General features: G+C 49.0%; 1 protein-coding gene and 1 long non-coding RNA gene across 2 annotated transcripts; both read left to right on the top strand.

The window, feature by feature from the left end:
* The first annotated feature begins 10,141 nt into the window (after nt 1-10,141).
* LOC109784877 (putative polyol transporter 1) lies at nt 10,142-12,246 on the top strand. Its single transcript, XM_020343494.4, has 2 exons — nt 10,142-10,431; nt 10,519-12,246. The coding sequence occupies exons 1-2, from the start codon at nt 10,302-10,304 to the stop codon at nt 11,943-11,945; spliced, it is 1,557 nt and encodes a 518-aa protein (XP_020199083.1). The 5' UTR covers nt 10,142-10,301; the 3' UTR covers nt 11,946-12,246.
* Nucleotides 12,247-14,211: 1,965 nt separating this feature from the next.
* Nucleotides 14,212-15,505, top strand: LOC141026322 (uncharacterized). The gene is made up of 2 exons (XR_012188254.1): nt 14,212-14,616; nt 14,945-15,505. It is a non-coding gene; the product is annotated as an uncharacterized lncRNA (long non-coding RNA).
* Nucleotides 15,506-23,291: the final 7,786 nt, after the last annotated feature.

Below are 23,291 nucleotides of genomic sequence, written 5' to 3'. Positions count from 1 at the left end.
TCAGGAGTTGATCCTTCACAAGAACTCCGCACTGACGAACGAACTTGTTCGCAATGTTCTTAGGCATGAGGGTTCGCCACTAGCTTATATGGAATCGATGTTGTACTTTACACCCTCCTTCAACTTTTTGCCCGGGCCACGCTTTGTCCTGCTGTCTGTAGAAGCAGATTTGCTCGATCCGGAGGGCTGAAAGAAGAAAGATCGATTCGTTAATATATCTTCAAATAAAAAAAACATGTGATGATCACTAGATGCCTGCTTATATAAATATAATCATAAATAAAAAAAACTTTTTGCCCGGGCCACGCTTTGTCCTGCTGTCTGTAGTCTTTGTTATTTCAAGATCAACATTGTATTCGTCATCATAATCATTGTCTGCGTCATCATAATCATAATCATAGTTCATGACTTCATCAGCTCGGTCGTCGAGATCGAATATCTTATCATCACCCTCCCCTGTATTGTTCAGATATTGGGAGCCGTCATTTGCTTCATTCAGATCATCTAGCCTGTTAGGGCTGCGTATGATCTCGAACAGGGCCTCTTCTCCCTCTCTGCCGGTATTGTCCGCCATAGCTTTTATTTCACTAATACAGAAGAAATATAAAACAATTTAGTATTCAAATTACAATGCATGGATGCAATCAATAAGGAAAAACTGAATCATATAGTACATAATATGCATCGTCTTGAATAATATATAATCTCGAATACATCGCCTCGAATAATATATAATCTCGAATACATCACTGGCTAGGTAGCTAATAAAGATTGAATACTATAGAAGAATCCAGGCCACTCGCGGTTCCTGGGGCGCGGGCGGTGGACACCCAAAGACAAGGAACCATCATAGGATCATATCTTCGGTCATCTGCCCAAAGAACCTGCAAGGTATTGGAGAACCTGACGTCCATAGCAGCCATGTAGCGATGGACGTGCTCGTCCTCCTCCCTGACACGACGACGCACCACCTCCGGCGGGGCCGGCTCCCTCTGCACCGAATGTGGCCCACGCGAACGCCACCAAAGGAGATCAGGGTCGACGATAGGACCCGAGGCCGGGTTCCTCACCAAGCGGCGCACCCCTCCAGGTAGCACCTCCCAGTGCCAGCCCGGCGGAGCCCAATCCCGGACATGGGTCAGCCGGACATCGTCGCGAACGGGTCGACGGCGAGGATGCGGGCCGGGCATCGTCGAGAACAAATACTATATGCCCGCAAAAAGTAACATTTTTTAAATGATTGGATTGTGATAACTAAAATTCTATATGCAAATTCTAACAATTTGACATTAATCTAATTCATCTAACTAAAACTAATTCTAAAATTGCTAACATTTCTATATATATAACTAACATTTCTAATATTTCTATAACTAAAAAATAGAAAAATTGCTAACATTTCTATAAATAGTTCTATAACTTAAAAACAGAAAACTTTATAACATTTCTATATAACTAACATTTCTATAATATTTCCAATATTTCTATAACTAAAAAACAGAAACATTTCTAAAATTTCTATAAATATTTCTATAACTAAAAAACAGAAAAATTTCTATAACTAAAAAACTAAAAACAATGTGTGTGTGTGTGGACATGGCGGCCGGGGCAGGAGCTCACCGGCGAGGCAAGGCGACGGGGGGCGGCGACGGGGACGGCGACGACGGGGATGGGGACGGGGCGGTGACGACGGGGACGGGGACGGGCCGGGCGGTGACGACGGGGACGGGGACGGGCCGGGCGGGGACGACGGGACGATGGGGCGGGGCGCGGTGACGGGGACGGGGACGGGGACGGCCGGGGCGGCGACGACGGGGACGGGGCGGCGACGGGGGCGTCGACGGGGGTGTCGATGAGGGGTGGCGACGGGGGCGTCGACGAGGGGTGGCTACGGGGGGCGGCGGGCGACGGGGCAGAGGAGAAGAAGCAGATGAGAAACTGGATTTTTTGAAGTGTTTTCTTATATAGGATGGGCCTTTAGTACCGGTTGGAGCGACCAACCGGTACTAAAGGTCAATTTTGGCCAGGCCAAGCGGCGGGAAGCGCCCACCTTTAGTACCGGGTGATGGCTCCAACCGGTACTAAAGACCCTCCCTTTAATACCGGTTTGAGCCACCACCCGGTACTAAAGGTGGTGCGCTGGCGCAGGTGCGGTGCGTCATGTTTAGTCCCACCTCGCTAGCCGAGGGGCGTCCGCACTGGTTTATAATCCCCAGTGCGGTAGCTCTCTCGAGCTCCTCTCCAAAGCAGGCCTACTGGGCCTAAATGTTCTGTGCTGCCCTGTGGGCCTACTGGGCCTTTGCGGGTCTGCATCCTGGCGCAACAACAGGTTGGGTTTCTAGTCGTATGCAGGCCGCTGTGGCGCAGTAGGGGGGTTTTTCATTTTCTTGAGTTGTTTTTTGCTGTATTTAGAGTTTCTTTGTGAATATTTTTGCTTTAGGTACAAAAAATTACAAACTTTCTATTAGTGCCGGTAGTATACAAATTTGAATAGTTTACATTTTGAATTATTTGAAATTTGTGTGAATCACTAGTTTGTGAATAACTTAACTTTGAAAATAGATTTTTCAGTGATTCTTTTTTCTTATGTTTAATATTAGTGTGTTTTATCATTATATTCAATTTGGTAATGCTTAGGTTATTTAAAAAATGAAATGCCTTTGTAACGGATGAATTTTCGTCCGAAACCTTGATACTTCGAAAGAGATTGTCCATTTTGTACACGAAGTGCATTCAGTTTTTGCGGTAACCCTCTCTACTTTTTTGCACATGCTATGTGGGTGAAATTATGATACCATGCCAACTTTCAACCTTTCCTGAGTTCATTTGAAATGCTTTTCAATTTCAGGGTCATTTAGCTGAAAAAATCAGTAAATGCATGAAAGAATTTGTTTGCACATAAAATTTCTTCGCGTTTCAAATGCCAAAACACATAACTCCCCTAACTATTACAGAGATTCCCTCCTGGGTGTGAAACACAGAAGAAAGTGATGATAGTGAAGCCGATCACATCCCAGATCTTTGGGTGTGAAACTTTTTCTTCGCGTGTGTCCCTTTGCGCCGTAGCCATGAAAAATCTTCATCATTTAACTGGATGCTCGGGTCAATATTCACTGTGAATGGAGCAATTTCATCAAACTTTTCATAATCTTCTGACATGTCTGTCTTGTCATCCACTCCCACGATGTTTCTCTTCCCAGAAAGAACTATGTGGCGCTTTGGCTCATCGTATGATGCATTCGCTTCCTTATCTTTTCTTTTTCTCGGCTTGGTAGACATATCCTTCACATAGAAAACCCGTGCCACATCATTAGCTAGGACGAATGGTTCGTCTGCATACGCAAGATTGTTGAGATCCACTATTGTCATTCCATACTGCGGGTCTTCCGTTACCCCGCCTCGTGTCATATTGACCCATTTGCACCGAAACAAAGGGACCTTCAAACCACGTCCATAGTCAAGTTCCCATATCTCCTCTATGTAACCATAATATGTTTCCTTTCCCGTCTTGGTTGTTGCATCAAAGCGGACACCACTGTTTTGGTTGGTGCTCTTCCTATCTTGTGCGATCGTGTAAAATGTATTACCATTTATCTCGTACCCTTTGAAAGTCATTATATTCGAAGATGGTAACTGGGACAGCGAGTACATGTCATCTTCAATAGAGGCGTCATGCATGGTACGTGTCTGCAACCAGCCGGCGAAACTCCTGTTTGTTCACGTGTAATCCAGTCATCAGACCGCTCCGGGTGTTTGGAGCGTAGAAAATTCTTGTGTTCGTCCATATACGGAGCCACCAAGGCGGAATTCTGTAGAACTGTGTAGTGTGCTTCAGTGAGAGAATGTCCGTCCATACATATTTTTGGATTCCCTCCTAGCGTGCCTTTTCCATCCAGTCTGCCCTTATGCCGCGATTCAGGAACACCAATCGGCTTAAGGTCAGGAATAAAGTCAATACAAAACTCAATGACCTCCTCATTTTCATGGCCCTTGGAGATGCTTCCTTCTGGCCTAGCACGGTTATGAACATATTTCTTTAAGACTCCCATGAACCTCTCAAAGGAGAACATATTGTGTAGAAATACAGGACCCAAAACGTTAATCTCTTCGCATAGGTGAACTAGGACGTGCGTCATGATGTTGAAGAAGGATGGTGGGAACACCAACTCGAAACTGACAAGACATTGCACCAAATCATTCTCTAACCTTGGTATGATTTCTGGACCGATTACCTTCTGAGAGATTGCATTGAGGAATGCACATAGCCTCACAATGGCTAATCGAACGTTATCCGGTAGAAGCCCCCTCAATGCAACCGGAAGCAATTGCGTCATAATCACGTGGCAGTTATGAGACTTTAGGTTCTGTAACTTTTTCTCTGCCATGTTTATTATTCCCTTTATATTCGACGAGAAGCCAGACGGTACCTTAATACTGAGCAGGCATTCAAAAAAGATTTCCTTCTGTTCTTTGGTAAGAGCGTAGCTGGCATGACCCTGATATATGCCGTCTTTTCCATGCATACGTTGTTGGTCCTCCCGTGCCTCAGGTGTATCTTTTGTCTTCCCATACACGCCCAAGAAGCCAAGCAGGGTCACGCAAAGATTCTTCGTCACGTGCATCACGTCGATTGCAGAGCGGACCTCTAGGTCTTTCCAGTAGGGCATGTCCCAAAATATAGATTTCTTCTTCCACATGGGTGCGCGTCCGTCAGCGTCATTCGGAACAGGTTGTCCGCCAGGACCCTTTCCAAAGACTACCTTCAAATCCTTGACCATATCATGTACATCAGCACCAGTACGGTGGCGAGGCTTCGTCCGGTGATCCGCCTCACCTTTGAAATGCTTGCCTTTCTTTCTTACGGGATGCCTGCTCGGAAGAAATCGACGATGTCCCAGGTACACATTCTTCCTACAATTGTCCAAATATATACTGTCGGTATCATCCAAACAGTGCGTGCATGCGCGGTATCCCTTATTTGTCTGTCCTGAAAGATTACTGAGAGCAGGCCAATCATTGATGGTCACGAACAACAAGGCCTTTAGGTCAAATTCTTCCCCCATGTGCTCATCCCACGCACGTACACCTGTTCCATTCCACAGCTGTAAGAGTTCTTCAACTAATGGCCTTAGGTACACATCAATGTCGTTGCCGGGTTGCTTAGGGCCTTGGATGAGCACTGGCATCATAATGAACTTCCGCTTCATGCACAACCAAGGAGGAAGGTTATACAAACATAGAGTCACAGGCCAGGTGCTATGGTTGCTGCTCTGCTCCCCAAAAGGATTAATGCCATCTGCGCTTAGACCAAACCATACGTTCCTTGCGTCATCTGTAAACTCCTTCCCGTACTTTCTCTCGATTTTTCTCCACTGCGACCCGTCAGCGGGTACTCTCAACTTTCCGTCTTTCTTATGGTCTTCTCTGTGCCATCACATCGCCTTGGCATGCTCTTTGTTTTGGAACAAACGTTTCAACCGTGGTATTATAGGAGCATACCACATCACCTTGGCAGGAATCTTCTTCCTGGGGCGCTTGCCCTCGACATCACCAGGGTCATCGCGCCTGATCTTATAGCGCAATGCACCGCATACCGGGCAAGCGTTCAAATCCTTGTACTCACCGCGGTAGAGGATGCGGTCATTAGGGCATGCATGTATCTTCTGCACCTCTAACCCTAGAGGGCAGACAGCCTTCTTTGCTACGTACGTACTCTCGGGCAATTCGTTGTCCTTTGGAAGCATATTCTTTATCATTACCAGCAACTTTCCAAATCCCTTGTCAGATACACCATTCTCTGCCTTCCATTGCAGCAATTCCAGTGTGGTGCCCAACTTTTTCTTGTCAGCTTCGCAATTCGGGTACAACAATTTCTTGTGATCCTCTAACATGCGCTGCAACTTCTTCTTCTCCAAATCACTTGCGCAGTTTCTCTTTGCATCGGCAATGGCCCGACCTAGATCATCAGCGGGCTCATCTGATGCCTCTTCTTCAGCTTCTTCCCGCATTGCCGGCTCAGCTTCTTCCCCCATTGTTGTATCATCGTATTCAGGGAACCCATGGCCAGGATAGCTGTCGTCGTCCTCTTCTTCTTCATTGTCTTCCATCATAACCCCTCTTTCTCCGTGCTTGGTCCAAACATTATAGTGGGGCATGAAACCAGACTTAAACAGGTGGAAGTGAATGGTTCTTGACATAGAGTAATTGTGATCATTCTTACAGACTAAACATGGACAAGGCATAAAACCATCCGCCCGCTTGTTTGCCTCAGCCGCAAGCAGAAAAGTTTGCACGCCATTAATGAACTCGGGAGAGCATCGGTCATCGTACATCCATTGTCGGCTCATCTTCATTACACAACACCGAAAAGACCAAATTAATACAAGTTCATACATAAAGTTCATACAAGACTTAAATGCAACAAACAAATAACTCTCTAACTAAAGAATTTAAATGCAACAACAAATGCGATCAAGATCGCAACTAAGGTAACAATTGATCCAACAGAATAATGATACCAAGCCTCACTATCAATGGCATATTTTCTAATCTTTCTAATCTTCAAACGCATTTTCTCCATCTTGATCTTGTGATCATCGACGACATCGGCAACATGCAACTCCAATTCCATCTTCTCCCCCTCAATTCTTTTCAATTTTTCTTTCAAATACTCGTTTTCTCTTTCAACTAAATTTAACCTCTCGACAATAGGGTCGGTTGGAATTTCCGGTTCACAAACCTCCTAGACAAAAATATCTATGTCAACTTGATGGGCATAATTTGTCATAAACACGAAATGCAACAACTAGTTTTAAAAGAGAATATACCACATCCGAATCATAACAAGGACGAGGGCCGACGGGGACGGATATCAAAACCATGGCACTATGTATAACAAACAACGTACGGGTAAGATAACTATACGAGTAACTATATATCCAAATCACACAAACATCAATTTGGTAATGTAAAACATTCATGAACAAGAGGCTCACCACAAGGTGGTGCCGGCGACGGAACGGTGCGGGCGATCGACTGTGGTTACGACGGAGATTTAGAAGGCACTAAGTAAACCACACCTACATATGCAAACTAAGTGTTATTTTTGACCTCAAATTGCATATAAATCAAATACTAGTACATATATTTCCTCCCAAATTACTAAACTCATAAATTAATCACTATACAAAGCATTGCAAGAGCTAATCTAACAATGAGAGATGAAAGGACAAAGTTGCTAACCTTTGTGATCATTTGAATGGATGGGGGCCTTCAAATCTTGACAAATTTTGGGCAAAATGTGTGATGAGCTCGAGAGGAAGAGGGAAAGAACAGAGAGGAGAGGGGAAAGGGGAAGAACAGAGCGAGCTCGGGTGGACGAAGGGTTTATGTAGGACAACCTTTAGCACCGGTTCGTGCCACGAACCGGTACTAAAGGTGCTGGAGGGGCCCCGGACTGACAACATCCTGCCACCACTCACTTTAGTACCGGTCCGTGGCACGAACCGGTGCTAAAGGTCGGCCACGAACCGGTACTAATGAAAGCGGCCGGCTAGCCGTTGGAACCGGCACTAATGCTCAAAAGCAAACCGGCATTAATGTGCTTGACATTTGACCCTTTTCTACTAGTGTGTATATGTTGTTTGTGCGAGTCGCGCGCGCTGCATTTTTTGCGCGCTGCTGGAGCGGCGCGCGCGCGCTGCATTTTAGCGCGGCTGTTGAAGCCAGCGCTGGCGGCCGCGCAAAACAAGGCGAACGGCGCGCGGCAAATTAGTTTTTAGCACGCGGCGCGAAGCGCGGCTGTTGGAGATGCTCTAGGGTCCTAGTAGTAGTTGCTGTAGTGCACGTCACACGGCCGTGGGCGTGACACAACATGTGGTTTTCAAATCAGTTGCCTTCCTTCCGCAATGGAGGGCCCTGCCACCAGAGAAGTGTAGAAAGGAGACGTTCGTGGAGGTGGCTCGCAGCCTAAACTTGTTTATTGCTTGGGGGTGGTGTTTTTTTTCTTAACACACTACGGAAGCAAGCGCTCTCACACACGCATATATTCATCCCTATAAACGCATATGCACACTACCCTATGAGCACCTTTAAGAGACTGAGCCGGCATCATCTTGAGATTTACAAAGTCGCCGTAGGCGTCTCGTTGTCAACGGAAACGTCTCCTCTCACTGAAAACGCATCACTGAAAATCCTAAAAAAAATTCAGAAATAATGCGAGCACCAGAACTTGAATCCTGGGGATACCAGGATCTTGAGATTTACAAAGTCGCCGTAGGCGTCTCGTTGTCAACGGAAACGTCTCCTCTCACTGAAAACACATCACTGAAAATCCTAAAAAAAATCCAGAAATAATGCGAGCACCAGAACTTGAATCCTGGGGATACCAGGGTCTCTCTAACCATCCAACATCTAACCACAGATTGATTCGCACTTGAGGTTGGTGTTGGTGTGTATGTTGATCGCTATAAGTAATTTTTTTTCCTTTTGCGTTCCCGCTGTTTCATTTTGCCTGCAAGTAGCTGTCGTGCACGTCATATTCGGGAACGGTGCTAGCTACTGTAGTGCACGTCACGACCGTGGGCGTTACACATGTTGCCTTGATGTCGCAGTGAAGAACGGCCCTCCTGCCTGCCGGAGAAGCAAGCGTGCGTAAAGAGGAGATAGGCTTGAGGGTGGAGAAGATCTTCAAGGTGGCTCGCAGGTCATTAGAGCATCAACGGCCGGATTTGGCAAATCTAACCTTCAAACATCCGCACACGCGTCAGGATACGTTCACGGACACTGATCAATCAAGCCTTAAATTTTCACATCTGCATCCGGATAACTCATAGTAGAAATCTTAAATCAATACAAAAGCATGAAAGAAAGAAAAAATCTTACGTACTATATAGATCAACTATTCTACTCCTTTTCGGAGATGTCCACTATCTCCGTGCCTGGCGCCGGGTACATCGGCGGCAGCCGCAACTCCGGCTCCTGCGCTCCTCCGTGGCGGCCTGCGCATCCATCTCCGCTTCGACCTCGTCGAAGAGGGTGTCGGTCGCCGCCCGTTCCTGCCAGATGAACGCCGATTAGCCTTCACATAGGCCCCATCTTTGATGGACTCCAGGATGGCCTACTGCTCCGCTTTCCCGTCCGCTTTGGCGACGGCGAACTCCGCCTCTGCCTGCTCCATTTTGAAGCTCAGAGCCGTCGCCACCTCCTGCTCTGCCTCCTCCTCCTCCATCGGAGTCGGCTGCTTCTCCTCTCCCTCCCCCTCCTCCTCCGCCTACCCCTCCTCCTCCTCCGGCTCCAGCGAGTCCGGAGGCAGCCCGACAGTGATGCGGGCGGCGCGCCTTGCCCGGATTCCCCGCTGGATCTCGTACCGGCGCTCCGACGTGAGCATGGCGTAGATGGTTATCTTCTACCGGACCATGGCGAAGCCGATGAGCGTGGGAAGAGAGCCAAAGTGGGAGAAAGGAGGTGGATGGGTTCGGGCTGGCGGCATGGAGAGGGAGGAGGTGGGTGGGATAGGGTTGGGGGACGCCAGCCGGCTTAAATTTTCGTTCCTTTTCCTTTTCCGGCGTAAGCATGTTTCCTTTTGTGTTGTGTGTGTTAGCTGGTCCCTGTACTCATTTGGTGCTGGTTCTTGCTGTAGGCGTTTGGTGTTGGTGGGCCGGAGTCAGTGTTGCCACCCCACTGCTGAGTGTGGGTGGTTGTAGTCTAGTGTACGTACTTGTCTCCGTTGTTTTCAGCCTCTGTTGTTTCTCATGCACAGTGGTGTCCCCATTATGCTTGACTGTTGCCTTTCTGTAAAGCTGGGCAGAGATGCCGTTCCTGCTTCCTCTAAAATGGAGCGTAGAAGCTGAGACGAGATAAAGAGTATCCATTCCCCGCCTTGACTGATAATTTTACGCTTTCTGTAAGAAGCCGTTTCCATAAGCGTGAGAGTATCTATTCCACTCTTAGGTGGTGATGGTACGGCAGTGTCGAGGTGGCCGGTTAAGCGAGCATCTGTCTAGCTCAAGCCTCGTTCAAACTATTCCCTGCCTTGATTGATTAATTGGCTGTCAGAAGGGGATCGGACAAAGGACTGAAGATCATGGGTCCATATCATCTCAAAGGATATATTCCCACTCTCTCCATCCGCATCCTCTTATTTTTAATTATCATATCATCAATCACATCCACCTTCTTCTTCCCCTACACGCCTTACGTGCCCTGCGTATATAATGGAAGCAACGGAGGGAGCACCACCGGGAAACACAGCACGTACGGCGCTTCACTGAGAACAAGCTAGGAAGAAGGATCGGTCGACGATGGCGTCTGCTGCTGCGCTCCCGGAGGCGGCGGCGGCGGCGGCGGTCCAGCCCAAGAAGAAGAGCAATTTCAAGTACGCCTGCACCTGCGCCCTCTCCGCTTCCATGGCCACCGTCGTCCTCGGCTATGGTACCTACCTCCTACATTTCCAATATACGCACCAAAGCCAACGCCCATCTTCTTCCTTCCGCCATGCATAACTGATCGGATGTCCAGACGTCGGGGTGATGAGCGGGGCGTCGCTGTACATCAAGGAGGACCTGCGGCTGACGGACGTGCAGGTGGAGATCATGATGGGCATCCTCAGCGTCTACGCGCTCCTCGGCTCCTTCGCCGGCGCCAGGACGTCCGATTGGATCGGCCGCCGCTACACCGTCATCATCGCCGCCGCCATCTTCTTCGCCGGCTCCTTGCTCATGGGCTTCGCCGTCAACTACGTCATGTTCATGTTCGGCCGCTTCGTCTGCGGCATGGGCGTCGGCTTCGCCATCATGGTCGCGCCCGTCTACACGGCCGAGGTGGCCCCGGCCTCCACCCGCGGCCTCCTCACCTCCTTCACCGAGGTCTTCATCAACGTCGGCATCCTCCTCGGCTACGTCTCCAACTTCGCCTTCGCGCGCCTCCCGCCCCACCTCAACTGGCGCATCATGCTCGGCATCGGCGCCCTCCCCTCCGCCTTGCTCGCGCTCATGGTGCTCGGCATGCCGGAGTCGCCCCGGTGGCTCGTCATGAAAGGCCGCCTTGCGGACGCCAGGGTCGTGCTGGAGAAGACCTCCGACACGCCAGAGGAGGCCGTGGAGCGCCTTGACCAAATCAAGGCTGCCGCCGGCATCCCCCACGACCTTGACGGCGACGTGGTCGCCGTGCCCAAGAGAAAAGGCGGCAACGAGAAGCAGGTGTGGAAGGAGCTCATCTTTTCGCCCACCCCGGTCATGCGCCGCATACTGCTCGCGGCGCTCGGCGTCCATTTCTTCCAGCAGGCGACGGGCTCCGACTCGGTCGTGCTCTACAGCCCACGCGTGTTCAAGAGCGCCGGCATTACCGGCGACAACCACCTGCTCGGCGTCACGTGCGCCATGGGGGTCACCAAGACTCTCTTCATCCTTTTGGCCACCTTCCAAATCGACCGTGTCGGCCGGCGGCCGCTGCTGCTCACCAGCACCGCCGGCATGCTCGTCTGTCTCATCGGCCTCGGGACGGGCCTCACCGTCGTGGGTCAGCACCCGGACGAGAAGATCACGTGGGCAATCGGCCTGTGCATCGCCTCCACCTTGGCCTACGTGTCCTTCTTCTCCATGGGCCTCGGCCCCATCACCAGCGTCTACGTCTCCGAGGTCTTCCCGCTCCGGGTGCGCGCGCTCGGCTTCGCGCTCGGCGTCGCCTGCAACCGCGTCACCAGTGCCGCCATCTCCATGACCTTCCTCTCCTTGTCCAAGGCCATCACCATCGGCGGCAGCTTCTTCCTCTACGCCGGCCTCGCCGCGCTCGGCTGGCTTTTCTTCTACGCCTTCGTTCCGGAGACGCGCGGGCAGCCGCTCGAGGACATAGGGAAGCTTTTCGGCATGAAGGACGCCGCCGTCGAGGACGACGACGACACCGCCACCAAAGACAAGCAGGTGAAAGCAGCTGTGGAGATGAACTAGCTAATCGTACGGCCGGGGAGCGGTTGGTTTCTCTAACATGCATGCATGCATGGACGGATCACCATCCATTGGGGGTTCTTTTGAGTTCCCTGCTACTTCTTTCTTGGGTTTTTGATAAAATTTGTCCTGTTTTCGGGATGTTTCATTGTGTTTTTTATTTTTCCACCAAAGTGTATCAGAATGTTTCGTCGCCTACTGACAAATAAGAGTGTGTTTGTCTTACATAATGAGAGTACGTTGTTAGTAGGACAATGTTGTTGGAAAGACCCAACTAATGACACACTACGAGATCACATCGTCACTCTGTTACTAGTATAATCATATCAAGTGTTAGGATATACTCACGTCTTTAGACCATGAGAATGCCGTCTACCTTCATGTCAGCTAGTTACTCTGGGGTTGTCAAACGTTACCCGTAACTGGGTAATTATAATGGAACTTCTAGGTATATCGGAAAAACATGTCTAGGACTCGATAGTTTAAGATTGAGATTTGTTCCTTCGATGATGGAGAGATATTCTCTGGGCCATATCTATATTACGGTATGCACCATCATTTGGCCAGATACAGCGTGAAATAATCACGGGATACCGGAAAACGATAACGAGAAAAGAGAACAAAACTAGTAACAAGGATAACTTGGTATTGTGATTGAGTTATTGCTTCACAAGGATACCAAAAAAAGTCTTTGCCTCGGGTTTTGTTATGTATCACAAAGCAAAAGTAATTGTGTACACAAGCAAAAATTGTGCTCAATAAATATATTCGTGTGTATGTCGGAACCAATATGGGTGTCCAGATCCCGCTATTGATTATTGACCAAAAGATGTTTCAGGTCATGTCTGCATATTACCGAACCTGCAGGGTCACACGCTTAATGGCCATCAGTTTTTTAAGTACTAGGAGGTGTTAAGAGTATGAGAGAAATGCAGCAAAAATGCTCCAGAAATATCAAAGGTGTTTCGAAGAGGTTTCGGAAGTGTTTTGGAGTAAACCGAAAGTGTTCCAGCAATACCGAGAAGGTCCCAACTAGCCTGGAAGGCACTGGATGTGTCATGCCTACGGCCGTGACGTGCACTGCACCAACGACCACCTCAAACACTAGCATCGACCCCAACCTGTCACGAGGTCGTGAACCAAACTATGGTTAGATGGTTAGAAGGACAGTAGTATCCCCAGTCCACCAGAGTTGACCACATGTGTCTGGACTGGCGGCCCAGCCCATGTAACGTTCTCTCCTGCTTGAACCCTAGAGTGTTCTAACTAGTATCTAGAGCCAAAAAAACAGTATCTAAAGCCATCATTCCTAGCGGTTCCTCCCTCGATTTGTAATTCCGACGAGAGGTTCGCGGTTGATTAGTTCGGTGGATGTAATACCGCTCTGAGGTCGACCGACTTGAATCGAGTGACCGGATCAAGACGTCGCACCGAAAACCACCTCCCAGTTCCAAGAGCGAGTCTCGAAGACCATGGCGGAGGTGGTGGCGCATAGCACTGAATCTACTATGCCGATGGAGCAAATATTGGACAGGCTCATCGAACTCATCGGTGCAAAAAGCACTAGAAACAGACTGCTTGTATTGCTTGGTTGATAAGGCGATGCATAGCCCTGAATCCACTGTGCATGCCACTGAACCCACCAAACGTGGACACGGTTTCTATACAGCGGGTTTCATATGTAGCGCATATCGTGTCGGGGAATACACTATGGTTCCTGGTTGTATATACACCTTATATGGAGATTTTTTTAATAATTAAATAAAAAGTCAAAATAGTTCAGAAGTATTTTTAGAATAAACTTGACTTACTTTTGCACTAGCATATAAATTTTCATGAATAAAAAACCAACGTTGACTTCAGAGAAAAAAAGACAAATTTTATTTGCTATTATAGGTCACTATTCACACTATTTTGGCCAAATTTTTGTCTTCTTTAAAAAGAAGTCAAAGGGGATTTTTTTTTGGAATTTTTCTCACAAATACAATGGAAGGTCAAGTTTATTTCAAAAACATTTTCAGATTTTTTGACTTTTTGTTGATTACTAATTTTTTCATATAGGGTGTAGATACGCCCATAAACTAAAGGGAAATATTTGCCATCGGCGCGCCGGCTGAACGTCGCGCCGGTCGCGTGCGAGGCGTACGATCAAGCTTCATCATACGGCCACAGCTAGCTCCCGCAAGTGCCACGTGTTGGTAGGACCCACTCACCGCTCAAACCACTCCTACCTTATCTCTTCAGAACCAGTTATTTCTCATCCTTTTTCTTGGTAGACAGCCATGGGCGACATCCATCCCGCTCTCGCTACCCAACCCGTGCGGCACGGCCATGGGCGCCGTGGCAGGGAAGACTAGGGTGCATGGGGTTGCTCGGCGCTGCTGCACGGGAGGTGCCGGGCGCTGCTGTAGAGTAGACGGAGGAAGGGGAAGAGGTGAATCGGGGAAGGTACAACCATGGCGGTGGGGGGAACTGCGAACGGCGGCGCTCGGCGCTACAGCCGCAACGACAGAAGCTACATCCGGTGGCGCGTGGAGCTGCAACCATGGCGGCGACTGGGAGCTACGACGCCGACGATGCTGGAACCGGCCAGTTTTTTTGCTGGAACGGGCGACAGGAGGTGCTACAACCGTGGCAGCAAAATGTTGGAACCAACAGCCATGGCCTCCAGCAGGTTTTTTTTGCGTCTACCAGCCATTGTTTTTGCTCGAACCTTTAAGCATTTTTGCTGGAACCAGCGATTTTCATGCATGCGAGTACAGAAGTATTTTTTTGCTGGGATTGCAATTTTTGGTGCAGCCGGTGAGAAAGTTTGTTTCAACCACCCATCTTTTTTGCTAGAAGCATCAGAATTTTTTGCTACCACCTTGTTTTGTTTTGTATTTTGCTGTAACCAGCCTAAAATTTTGCTACCAACGTCTTTCGATTTTGCTGAAACCGACATTTTTTTCTGCTTCAATCAACTAACTGAAGATTTTTGTTGCTTTCAATTTCTTTGCTAGATGAGGAACCGGCTTTTTAAAAAGCTTCAACCATGTACTGGGAAGCTGCAACCGCATGCACGAGAGCTGCAAGCCGTCTACACCGGAGCTACAACCAGAGGCGCCGGTCGCCGGCGAGGCTGCAAGCACGAGCACTCGGAGCTGTAGCCGACGGCGATGTATGTTGGACTGGAGATGATGTGTGCTTCAACGACGGGAGATTGAAACCTGCTGCGAGGTGCGGCGAGCGGCATCAATGGAGGGGGCGTTGCTGGCCGTGAAGCGTGGCGGCAGAGATTTTTCTTTTGCGACCTGCGCGACGAGGTGATGCGAACCCGGGATGCCGAAGGTCTGCGGCGGCGACGATGGTGACTAGCGGTGCTGGAGCCGCGGGCGCATGCCCCGTGGCACATCGGTTGGTGCGTGCGGGCTGCACTTTGTTCACGATCCACTTTTTTCAGATAGGGAAAATCAGTGCGGGGAAACGTTGACGTTGACTTTGTGCTATGATTATCTAACAGCCATCAGCATATTAATCTAATGGTTTAAAACGGACCGACCGAAAGTTTCCGCCGGCGCACCGACGCCTGTCACCCGCCTAAACTAAAAGTTCCCCTCCATATCGCGTCCGTCGTTCCACCCACCAGACTGCTTGTATTGCCCCGTATAACAACTACTCCCCGTATTTCAGCTCTGACTGTATTTCAGCTGGTGGGCCACCTTTACTGGCACGCGTGACATATGACACCCACCTCTCCCATCTCTCTTTCACACCAACAGCTTAATCCGGACAGGGGCGCATGCGCGTGGTACTACTACTTCTCTCGAAAGCCTGCATGCGTGCTTGTATTTTATTCATATAGCGCGATGCTGCTTCGAGCTGGATGCCAAGGTAGGCACTACCGTCACATCAACTTCTCGCAGAATCTCCACTCGTTCGGCCCCACAGAGGCTTGAAATAGCGTCGTCTGAGGCGTGCCGACAAAAGAATCGACGTGGGACGGTCGATTTCCCAACCGCCGTCCAAGACCGCCCCAGACACCGTATTTTAAAAATTAAACTCGGTCGAAATTCGGCCAAACGCAACACAAATTCGGCCAAACTAGAAGATTTTATTGATATTTATAAAAAAACTGAAAACATAAGTTTAAAAACAACTAAATACTACTACTAGAAGACGCCGCTGCCGCCCGCCTCCTACAAGCCAAGCAACCTGTACATCTTGGTGTAGTTGTCGCCATCGTCGTCGTCGCCGCCGTCCCTGCTGCACCCCTGACCAGCGTCGCCGATGCGTGGGGGGTTGGACGGCCCAAGCGCCTCCTCGTTGTTGTCGTCGAGGATGACGATGCCACCCTCCTCATGTCCGCAGCGCCGAGCGGCGATCTCGTCGAGGGCGCGGCGCTGGCACACCACCTGCTCGCGGACGTAGTCCTCCCTCGCCCATTTGAGGGCGGTCTCGTTGATAACCCATAAGTATAAGGGATCGCAACAGTTTTCGAGGGTAGAGTATTGAACCCAAATTTATTGATTCGACACAAGGGGAGCCAAAGAATATTCTTAAGTATTAGCAGCCGAGTTGTCAATTCAACCACACCTGAAAGATTTAATATCTACAACAAAATATTTAGTATCAAAGTAGTATGAAAATAACGGTAACGATGGCAAAATTAACAGTAGTGGTTTTGTAGCAATTGTAACAGTGGCAACGACAAAATAACGTAGCAAATATCAATATGTGAAAAGCTCGTAGGCAATAGATCAATGATGGATAATTATGTCGGATGGCATTCATCATGCAACAGCTATAACCTAGGGTGACACATAACTAGCTCCAATTCATCAATATAATGTAGGCATGTATTCCGAATATAGTCATACGTGCTTATGAAAAAGAACTTGCATGACATTTTTTGTCCTACCCTCCCATGACAGCGGGGTTCTAATGGAAACTAAAGGATATTAAGGTCTCCTTTTAGTAGAGAACCGGACCAAAGCATTAGCACTTAGTGAATACATGAACTCCTCAAACTACGGTAATCACCGGAAATAATCTCAATTATTATCACCTTTGGGTATGCGGATCATAACTCGTAATAGGTGTCTACAACTTGCAAGATAGGATCAAGAACACATATATATTCATGAATACATAATAGATTCAGATCTGAAATTATGGCACTCGGGCACTCGAGACAAGCATTAAGCATAGCAAAGTCATAGCAACATCAATTTCAGAACATAGTGGATACTAGGGATCAAACCCTAACAAAACTAACTCGATTACATGATAAATCTCATCCAACCCATCACCGTCCACCAAGCCTACGATGGAATTACTCACGCACGGCGGTGAGCATCATGAAATTGGTGATGGAGGAAGGTTGGTGATGATGATGGCGACGAATCCCCCTCTCCGGAGCCCCGAACGGACTCCAGATCTTCCCTCCCGATGAAGAACAGGAGGTGGCGGCGGCTCCGTATCGTAAAACGCGATGAATCCTTCTCTCTGATTTTTTTCTCCCCGAACGTGAATATAGAGTTGGAGTTAGGGTCGGAGGAGGTCCAGGGGACCCACAAGGCAGGGGTGCGCCCTCCACCTTTGTGGACACCTGGTGGGTCCCCTCTGGTTGATTCTTTCACCTTTTTATTTATTTCAAAAATATTCTCCATAAATTTTCACGTCATTTCGAGAACTTTTATTTCTGCACAAAAATAACACCAAGGCAATTCTGCTAAAAACAGCATCAGTCCGGGTTAGTTCCATTCAAATCATGCAAAGTAGAGTCCAAAATAAGGGCAAAAGAGTTTGGAAAAGTAGATACGATGGAGACATATCACTTGTCAGTGGCGGCCATGGCCTCGTGCTCCTTCTTGACGGGGAGCAGCCCCGGCTCGGTCTTCGGCTTGACGAGGCGGGAAGAGGGAGGAGAGGGGCCACGGTCGCCTTCATTGATGACGAGGGCATCGCCACGGGTGCGGCGCTGAAGCGGCGTCTCCTGTGGCTCCGGCTTGAAAGGGCGGAGGGCCGGTGATCCGGAGGACAGGGAGCCCGACGACGAGGAGGTCGCCGTCTCCATTTGCCGCGGCGTCCAAGAGCTGCCGCGACGGCGAGAGAAGGTGGGGACTCCGGGTACTCCAACCGCGGCGTGTTGCCGGCCTTGATGTGCTCGAGGACGGCTTCGAGGGTGCGGTCGGGAAGGCCCCACCATCGGCGCCGCCCCTTGAAGTTGTGCGGCCGCGGGTCTCGACGCCGTTCGAGAGGCGAGCTGGTCGGCGTGGCGGCGTTCGAAGTACGCCGTCCACAGCCCGTTGCTGTCGGGGGCGTACCTCAGCTCGTTCCGCGCTTGCTCCGGCAGCGAGGACCGGATGCGCACTATCTCGGCGCGCCGGGTAATGCCGGTGGGTGGTGGTGGCATCGGGACTCCGCCGGCGCTCAGCTTCCACGTGCCCGACACCCGCATGTCCGGCGGCGCTGGGTAGTCGGCCTCATAGAGGAGGCGCGCCTCATCCTCGTGCAGGTGGCGGCAGCCGAAGCCGTTGGCCACCGCACCATCGCCTGGGTAGCGCTCGGCCATGTTCGTCGGCGGGGGAGAGAGGAGAGCAGAGACGCATCAGCGGTGAGAGGGGGAGACAGTTCGGTGGCGATGGAGCGTGCGCTCTCCGGCAAGGGAGGGAGACTTTTATAGCCAGGCGTGGGCGGCGAGAGGGCGGCCGCCGTGTGTACGCGTGGCGGGAGAGGGCGGGACGCGTGTCGCCGCGCGCCTTCACTGCGCCGCCCGTGAGGCGTCAATGGAAGGCTGACCGGCGCGGCAGCGCGATAGCCTTCGCAATGATTCCCCACGGAAAACCGAGGCGATGAGGATGACGACGCGCCGGGTCACTGACTGGGCGGACCTGCTAGGCTTTCGCGCCAAAACTATTTTCCCCGATGCCCCGGGCGCCCCCCAGCGCGCCGGGTTCGGCCTGAGTCCGCCGGCGCCAAATTCGGCCCTAACCAGCGAAAAATGGGTTTCTAGAAGCGCGGCTGGGCCGATTATTCAGTGCCGGCTATAAAATAAGGCGTTGGAGGCTTGTTGGGGTGCGGCTGGAGATGCTCTTAGCACCATAGCACGGTAGTTAGGCGAGTCAGGCGAGTACAGTGCTCTTGTCATCTGCTACGGCCATCTGCCATTACCACAAGCTTGACGCAGCTAAGTGCAAGGTATATATGGCCTAAGTGCCACTGCCACTCAAACTGATGTACTCCGCTAGTTAGATACAGCCTCACCTGTTTCCGCAAAAAAAAAAAAATATACAGCTTCCCCTGGGACACGGACTATTTGCTCCTGGGCTCAAATACCCTGCATGAACAGTAAATTTTAAAAATAATAATAAAAAGAATCAAATAAATCTGATTTTTTGTGTGGACGAACATCAACAAATGTTCTAACATCGTGCAAGTTTTCACCTTGAAAAGACATCCGTGGAGGTCTGTACGACAAAAAATCAGGAGTACATTTTGAGCATTCATTTTCGGTTTTTTGTCATGCATGCACACACGCACGCGCGCGCGCGCGCACACACACCCCACTACGGATGTCTTTTCGTGGCCAAATTTTGCGGTGTTATAATACTTGGTTGATGTTCATCCATGAAATATTTCAGATTTTTTTTACTATTTTAGATTGGGGATCTCGTGTGGTCTTGAACCGCGGTTCTTCGCCAAAAGTTCATTGGATCTTGCGAGTAGTGATGGCAATGGGTACCCATTACCCACGTACCCTGCAGGTAAAAACCCTATTAGGGTAAGGGTATGGGACAAACGTTACCCATGGGTATATAAATAGGCTAATCTCAAACCCATCGGGTAGAGCGGGTACGGGTATGGGATCACATAACCCATACCGCGTGCCCATGTACCCTTATAAAATCTAACGAATATTGACAAATTACCTCTACACTTTCTCGTGAGTTTGTCAACTTAAAATATATGACTATGTGCTACTATTTATGACTATGTGTTGATGTTTACAAGAAAGTGTTGATTTTTATAGGATGTGTTGTTGTTTATAAGTATATATTGATGTTATCATGTGTTGTTGTTTATAAATTGTGATTATATGTTCTTGTTTATATGGCCGCATGCATCTTTCAGATGCAGAGGCCGGGGGTTATCCTCCTTAAAAAAAATGTTGTTGTTTATAATTATATGTTGCTCAAATTAATGTTATTCAAACATGGTTACTTTTACCCGCAGGTATCCATTTACCCTGTCGGGTGATGGGTATGGGAAATAATTGCACCCACTAGCGGGTACGGGTACGGGTGATGGGTAAGATCAAATGGGACGGGTAACGGTATGGGGTGGCCCTACCCGTACCCAAACCCTGCGGGTGCATGCCATCCCTACTTGTGAGATGTGAGGCTGCATAGAGGATCTAGAATGGAGGAGATAGTGCAACCGGAGGGCCCATTAATGTAGGACATGTTTGGTTACTTGCATGGATTTTTGAGTATTTGCATATATGACCGAGTTGGGACAGGCTGAGCAAATACAGGCTAAAACCCCTGTTCTGCACATAGCTTGGTAGGCTGCATATTGGTTGGTTGCATTAGGCAAGCAACTTTGGTCTTGTGTTTGGTAGCCCGTGTTGGATGGTTTGATGCATAGGCACGGTGTTTGGCTGCATACACTGGATGTGATTAAAAGTTAACTTCTACACACGACATGCAAAGTTAAACTAGAGTGTCTTGGCGCTTGTGATGGACGGCGGCCGCGGCACCGCGTCCAACGTGACGAGCACAGAGTCGTGGGCGAGCAATCGTGTCGGAGACGCGACAAAGCAGTTGCTAGTGTCGTCTCCACAGGCTTTTAACTCTATATAAAAGTTATTAGAAATCCAACATTTTGATCGGTCCACTTGGCTTCAATTTCAATGTTAGATTTTTGCTCTAGACTTTCCAAACGTGTGTACCACGTAGGAAAATTGAAAAACTCTAACCACCGACAATGTTACACGCACAGCCCAGACAGTGGCTAGGGGGAGAACCTTATAACATCTTCAGGGAGCCGCCACCGCTGCCTTGCCTTCTTGAACCCTAAATCTTAATCTCTGAGTGCATGCATGGGGAGCTGCTAAGTGGCCTCCGCTCGCCTCGAATCCATTCGGAGAAAGGGGGAAGGATATGGGATGGTTTGAGTACAAAGAATCATCACATTTGGGGCTAGATCTCATATACCACTAGCCTTACTAACAATCATAATAAAACAATCAAAATTAAGACAAGGTTGTAATACATAGCACAAATTTGTAGCTAAACGTGTTCTAACATCGAATCTGACCAATGGGACCCACTTATCATGATGACATGGCATGTACACACAGATAGTTTATTTGTTTCGAGGTCCCACTTGTCATCTTGCCATCTTATTTCTCTCTTACCCTTGTTTGTCCATGAGAAGCCAGACACCGACGAAAGGGGAGGCGAACATGGGGAGGTAGGGGGCGATTGGGGAACCCAATGCTTACTCTCCCCTTCCTCCCCACTGCTTTGTCCTGCTGCAGGTTGAAGCACTGCTAGAGACTGGAGCAACGCTGTTAGGATTTGGGAGAGAAAGAGAGGAGGAAAAAAGGAAAGAAGATGGAAGGATGACAAGTGGGATCTGTGGCCAAATCATCAAATTATCTATGTTTAACATTTTTCAAATGCATGATTAACACTTTTAAAAATATCTAATCTACGTTAATCATGATGTATAACCAAATATTTTCAAATGTACTTGTTTCCACCATACATTTTTAAACTTGTTTCCACAGACATACTTGTTTCCATAGACATATTATATATTAAACTTGTTTCCACGGTTCGATATTTGAACACATGATTAAGAGATAAAACATTTTGAATAAACAGATCTACTAAAAAAGAGAAAACTCTTAGTATGCGACAAGTGGCTGTTGGGGAACGTAGTAATTTCAAAAAAATTCCTACGCACACGCAAGATCATAGTGATGCATAGCAACGAGAGGGGAGAGTGTTGTCCACGTACCATCGTAGACCGAAAGCGGAAGCGTTAGCACAACGCGGTTGATGTAGTCATACGTCTTCACGATCCGACCGATCAAGTACCGAACACACGACACCTCCGAGTTCAGCACACGTTCAGCCCGATGACGTCCCTCGAACTCCGATCCAGCAGAGTGTTGAGGGAGAGTTTCGTCAGCACAACGGCGTGGTGACGATGATGATGTTCTACCGACGCAGGGCTTCGCCTAAGCACCGCTACAGTATTATAGAGGTGGACTATGGTGGAGGGGGGCACCGCACACGGCTAAAAGATCAAATCAATTGTTGTGTCTCTAGGGTGCCCCCCTGCCCCCGTATATAAAGGAGCAAGGGGGGGAGGTGCTGCCGGCCAGGAGGAGTCCTACTCCTACCGGGAGTAGGACTCCCTCCCTTCCTTGTTGGATTAGGAGAAAGGGAGGAAGAGGAGGGAGAGAGGAAGGAAGGGGGGGGGGCGCCCCCTCTCCTTGTCCTATTCGGACTAGAGGGGGAGGGGCGCGCGGCCCTGCTATAGTCGCCTCTCCTCTTCTCCACTAAGGCCCACTATGGCCCATTAAGCCCCCGGGGGGTTCCGGTAACCCCTCGGTACTCCGGTAAAATACCGATTTCACCCGGAACACTTCCGATATCCAAATATAGGCTTCCAATATATCAATCTTCATGTCTCGACCATTTCGAGACTCCTCGTCATGTCCGTGATCACATCCGGGACTCCGAACAACCTTCGGTACATCAAAACTTATAAACTCATAATATAACTGTCATCGAAACTTTAAGCGTGCGGACCCTACGGGTTCGAGAACTATGTAGACATGGTCGAGACACGTCTCCGGTCAATAACCAATAGCGGAACCTGGATGCTCATATTGGTTCCCACATATTCTACGAAGATCTTTATCGGTCAGACCGCATAACAACATACTATGTTCCCTTTGTCATCGGTATGTTACTTGCCCGAGATTCGATCATCGGTATCTCAATACCTAGTTCAATCTCGTTACCGGCAAGTCTCTTTACTCGTTCCGTAATACATCATCCCGCAACTAACTCATTAGTCGCAATGCTTGCAAGGCTTAAGTGATGTGCATTACCGAGTGGGCCCAGAGATACCTCTCCGACAATCGAAGGGACAAATCCTAATCTCGAAATACGCCAACCCAACAAGTACCTTCGGAGACACCTGTAGAGCACCTTTATAATCACCCAGTTACGTTGTGACGTTTGGTAGCACACAAAGTGTTCCTCCGGTAAACGGGAGTTGCATAATCTCATAGTCATAGGAACATGTATAAGTCATGAAGAAAGCAATAGCAACATACTAAAC

The sequence above is a fragment of the Aegilops tauschii genome, chromosome 1 (genome assembly GCF_002575655.3).
Source record: "Aegilops tauschii subsp. strangulata cultivar AL8/78 chromosome 1, Aet v6.0, whole genome shotgun sequence".
Classification (NCBI taxonomy): Eukaryota; Viridiplantae; Streptophyta; class Magnoliopsida; order Poales; family Poaceae; genus Aegilops; species Aegilops tauschii.
Note: the sequence above shows the minus strand (reverse complement) of the source record. Positions and strands in the feature narration are given on the sequence as shown.